The sequence below is a fragment of the Tupaia chinensis genome, unplaced genomic scaffold, assembly GCF_000334495.1.
Source record: "Tupaia chinensis unplaced genomic scaffold, TupChi_1.0 Scaffold142100_1, whole genome shotgun sequence".
In the NCBI taxonomy this organism is placed as follows: Eukaryota; Metazoa; Chordata; class Mammalia; order Scandentia; family Tupaiidae; genus Tupaia; species Tupaia belangeri.
In genome coordinates this window covers 710,976-715,300 of record NW_006201951.1, presented here as the reverse complement: position 1 = coordinate 715,300, position 4,325 = coordinate 710,976, and the positions used below count along the sequence as shown (strand labels likewise).

The 4,325-nt window shown below is 67.1% G+C and overlaps 2 protein-coding genes across 3 annotated transcripts in view; both read right to left on the bottom strand.

Annotated features, from left to right (window-relative positions):
* The window catches only part of LRRC26 (leucine rich repeat containing 26), a 1,296-nt gene extending 794 nt beyond the window's left edge, over positions 1-502 (bottom strand). Inside the window, exon 1 of the mRNA XM_014582027.2 lies at positions 3-502. Within this exon, the coding sequence (XP_014437513.1) occupies positions 3-489 (487 nt within the window). The 5' untranslated portion in view covers positions 490-502. The remainder of the gene's footprint in view (positions 1-2) is intronic.
* Positions 503-1,343: 841 nt separating this feature from the next.
* On the bottom strand, positions 1,344-2,326 carry TMEM210 (transmembrane protein 210). 2 transcript variants are annotated; one of them, XM_006163314.3, is made up of 4 exons: positions 2,143-2,326; positions 1,853-2,012; positions 1,617-1,649; positions 1,344-1,542 (listed from the first exon to the last, which is right to left on the bottom strand). In XM_006163314.3, the coding sequence occupies exons 1-4, from the start codon at positions 2,228-2,230 to the stop codon at positions 1,362-1,364; spliced, it is 462 nt and encodes a 153-aa protein (XP_006163376.1). In that variant the 5' UTR covers positions 2,231-2,326; the 3' UTR covers positions 1,344-1,361. The 2 variants fall into 2 exon arrangements, with proteins under 2 accessions (XP_006163376.1, XP_006163377.1); XM_006163315.3 differs by having other exon boundaries at positions 1,877-2,012.
* Positions 2,327-4,325: the final 1,999 nt, after the last annotated feature.

Below are 4,325 nucleotides of genomic sequence, written 5' to 3'. Positions count from 1 at the left end.
GCGCGGGGGGGGGCCCAGCGCCGCAGGTTCTAGGCGCGCCAGCCGGTTGCCCGCCAGTGAGAGGGCGCGCAGTGCGCGCAGCGGCGAGAAGGTGCCGGGCGTCAGGGCTTCCAGCTGGTTGGAGCTGAGGTCGAGCCTCCGCAGTGCGACCAGGCCCCAGAAGGCTCGCGCGTGCACCGAGCGCAGCCCGTTCTGGCGCAAGTCCAGGTGCAGCAGCGCGCCCGCGCCCGCAAAGGCGCCGGGCGGCAGCGCGTGCACGCGGTTGTGGTCCAACAGCAGCGCGCGCACGCGCCCGTTCAGGCCGGCAGGGACCGCGGGCAGTGCGAGGGCTGAGCAGTTGGCTTGGCCGCCCGGCGCGCACACGCAGGCCTCAGGGCAGCCCAGGGACCCCGAGGGGGCTGGCGCGGAGGGCGCCGTGGTCCAGACTGGCCAAGGCGCCAGCAGGAGCCACAGGAGCGGCGGGGGCCGCGAGAACGAGGGGCTCCTCATGGACTCAGCCCGGGCTGCGGAGCCTGCTGTCTCTGAGTCCTGGACCTGTGTCCCTAGCCGGTCACAGCGGCGCCTGCACAAATATTAACTCTCCAGCAGGAGCTCCGCGGTTCCTGGCCCACAGCTGGTCGCGCCTGGGGCGGGGCAGGCACACAGCCAAAGCTGGGGACTGCCAGCCACCTGTCCCAGAGCTCCAGGCTTTTCTCCGCACGGCACCAGGCATGGCCCTGGCGAGACCACCCCTACGAAGGCCCTTCATTGCCTGTGCCCACTGAGGTCTGAGCAATGGGCTCTGCTTACCCACATGCACACGCAGAATGCGCCCCATGCACCTGCTCCTCAAGCCAGACTTGGCCTGAGTGCAGGAAAGTGACCCAGTACGGCACACCGCATGGCGCCAGGTGGGCTGGGCCTTGCCCATGGCGGACGTTTGGGACCACCTGATGGGGACCTGGCGGAGGACACAGGCTTTGGGGTGGAAGGAACACTGTGCCAGAGGCAAGGAAGGGCTGCAGGGGCAGGTGGGTGTCTGCCCCAAGGGCTGTCCTGGAACCTCCAGGGGACAATGTCTGTAGAGTGGAGCAAGCGTCACCAGCTGCCAGTGCAGGCATGTCTTGGGAGGGGTGGGGCAGGAGGGCACAGATCGGGGCCAAGCAGCAGGTAGGGGCAGGGTGGGCAGGGCGAGCAGGCCAGCTATGCAGGACGGGTAGAGCACTGGGGCCCAGGGCACAGTAGGCACCCCCACTGACCACAGACGACCCAGGCATACGCTCCTGCCCCGTGATGTGGCTTCGTGGGGAGTGCGGAGGAGCATGCAGGAGGACAGTGAGGCCACCAAATGCTGTTTAATCCCTGCCCCAGTAGGCTTGGCCCTACTCAGGGGGTGGGGGTGGGGGTGGAGGCTCCTCCAGCGAAGCCTCCATGGTCAAGAGGCTGTGGTCCTCCAGCGGTGGCATCGTGGAGGCCTCCAGGTCGGGGTCCATGAGGTGCGACTCCACATGCACCGTGTGCAGGTCCATGCGGTCCTCCTGGACCCCGAAGTGCCCCACCACCCTGCAGGACACGGCCAGCTCAGTGCAGGCTGGCAGGGCAGGCACGGCTCACCCCGGGGCCCACCCAGCACTCACCTGTTGTCCATGCGTCCAGGGCATGGGGGCTCACTGAGTGGGGAGAGGTGGGTGTGAGTCCTGGGATGGTGCTGGCCTCCAGGAGCCCACCGTGCCCCTGTCCCCAACACATGCACTGGGAACGCCATTCTCAGCCCCTCATGACACCCCCGGCAGAGGTTCCCTCAGCAAGACCGAGACCCAGGGCCAGCAGCATGGCCTCGCGCCCACCCGCCCCACCCCAGCCTCGCGCCCACCAGGCCCGGCCCGGCCTCGCGCACTTCTTGGCTCGCAGGATGCCGACCGCCACGATGACCAGGGCACAGAAGCAGCTGGCGCTGACGCCTGCCAGGAGCGCGATCAGGGCAACGAGGGCCTCGCGGCTGAGGCCCAGGCTGCACTCACAGTAGTTTCCAGCTGCAGAGACAGGGCCGCGTGGCCAGGGAGGCCGGTCACCCACAGGTAAAGGGCCACCAGGCCGGCCCAGTCCCAGTGGCCCCCAGAGGACAGGAAGGGAGCCTGGCTGGGCATGCGGGAGGTCAGGCACCTGCAGCAGGGATGAGCAGAAAGGATAGACATATCAGGCCCAGGGGACTGCCGACCAGGCAGGGGACAGGCTGGGGACAGGGGGCCATGTCCAGCCCCCGGCCACTGCACACCTCCAGACGGAACTCGCCGGAAGGCGCTGACCTCACAGTAGGGCTCTGAGGCTGGGTGGGGCAAGGCCTTGGAGTTCCTGACCGGAGTGTGCGTAGACCCCCTGGCGTCCAGTTCGAGCTCTGGACAGAAAGCCCTGGGCTAGAGCGGGTGGGGTGGACAGGGCCTGGGGCAGGGGCTGGGTCTGAGCCCGGGGGCAGTGTAGACCTTGGGGGAGGCAGGCCCCCTGTGGAAGCAGGTGGCTTAGAGATGGCTTTGGGTCTCTCCAAGGCTTGGTCTATGCATGCCAGCAAATTCCCCTGCGGCCCGAGAGTGCGCCGCTGCAGACCAGGCAAGTACTGGCCAAGTCAGGGTTGGCTCTGCCTGCTGCTGAGGGAAGAGGGGTCCCAGGCTGGACTGGAGAGGGTGACCCACAGGCCCTCCCCCCTCCTCTCAGCGTTGGGAGGGGATGCTTGCCTCACAACTAGGCCTTGCCTGCTCAGGCCTCAAGACGCCAGGGCAGGGGGGCATGGGTGGCCAGCGGCCCTGGTCACCAGGGACCTCGCTGGCCATTGACATAGTGTCCTCCTGGTGGGATCCTCAGGGACCAGCAGCTTTTACCTTGTGGGGGATGTCCTGGAGATGTACCCTGGCCTTTGGGACAGGGCCAGAGGCCGAGTGAAAAGGGACACGGAACAAGAGTTGGGCCTGGGGCCAGCGGCTGGCGCTGCTACCTGCCAGGCCAGCCCAGCAGGTTCGCGGTCTGGCGGGACAGCAGCCTACCCACAGGCCAGGTGGTGTGTGGACAGCAGGATCCAGGCAGGCATCAGAGCAGTCAGGGCCCCCTCTGTGGCCACAGCAGAGCTGAGTGAAGCCCAGGGCGGGCGGGGCTGCAAGGGAAGGCCACAGGCCCTGGGAACAAGCCCTCCTGGGCTGCACCCGCGAAGACCATCCCTGCAGCCCTGCGGCAGCAGACATGGGGAGCCAGGAGAGGGAGTGTCCTGGCAGAGGCCTGCAGCCCAGAACAGGCTCAGACTGGGCCAGGGCTGGGGACGGGGAGGCAGAGGCCCTGCAGACTCAGGGCAGTGACAGGTGGGGACCAGGAAGTGTCTAGGACAGCAGGAGTGGCTGTGCTGGGAATGCACTTCTGGCCAAGGCAGGACAAGGCGGTGTCAGTTCCAAAGGGCCTTTGTCCCCAGGAGGACACAGAGCCATCAGGCTGTTTCCCACCGGAAACAGCTCCTCCAGGCTAAGGCGCAGGGCTGAGCTGAAGGGCCCTGCTTTGCCCAAGATGGTCTGACCTGCCGGCCATGCTAGGAAGGGAACAGCTGGCCTCTGGGCTCTCTTGTTCCCGCCACGGTCATGCACTTGTGGTGTTTGGGGACAGGGAAGTACCCTGCCCCTCCCAGAATCCTGAACTGCGGCTGCCTCCCTCTCAGTCCAAGTGGCACAGGTAGGCCCTTGGGGCCAAGACACACCCTCAGGGCTCAGGAAGTGACTCAGGTGTTCTCGAGCAGTCTGGTAGTGTCACACGAGGTCCCAGCCGCACCCACCTGCACAGGGGCTGATGGGGCACAGTGAGGACAGACCTGGAGCCCTGGCAGTCCGGGGGCTTCCAGACAGTCACCCTTCTCACCTCAATCCCTCCTGCCTGAGCCCACAGGCCCCGGAGGCCTGGAGGTGAGAGGCCCAGAGGGCCTAGCTGCCTGGGTGGCCCTTGCCTGCCCTTGGGGGCCCAGGTCCTGACCGAGGTGGGGAAAGCAGCCTGAGGAACTCGAGCTCATGTTGGGCCACAAAGTCACCAGGACAGGAAAGGGTGACAGGATTTGTTTTAATCTGCACAATAAGGGTGGGAGGGGCCAGGTGGGGAAGCAGGGCTGGGGGTGGAGGGAGCCCAGCTGGGGAGCAGGGTGGTGGGGACAGAAGGGAATGGGAAGGGAGAGCGGGGGCTGTGGGGCTGGAAAGGGGCAGGGGTGGAGCAGGGTCCCAGGGATGAAGGGGTCATGGGAGTGGGGTGGGGAAGCGGGGCGGTGGGGATGCAGGGTGGGCTCAGCTGCAGCTCCTGGGCAGGGGGGAGACGCCCGGCGCGCGGAG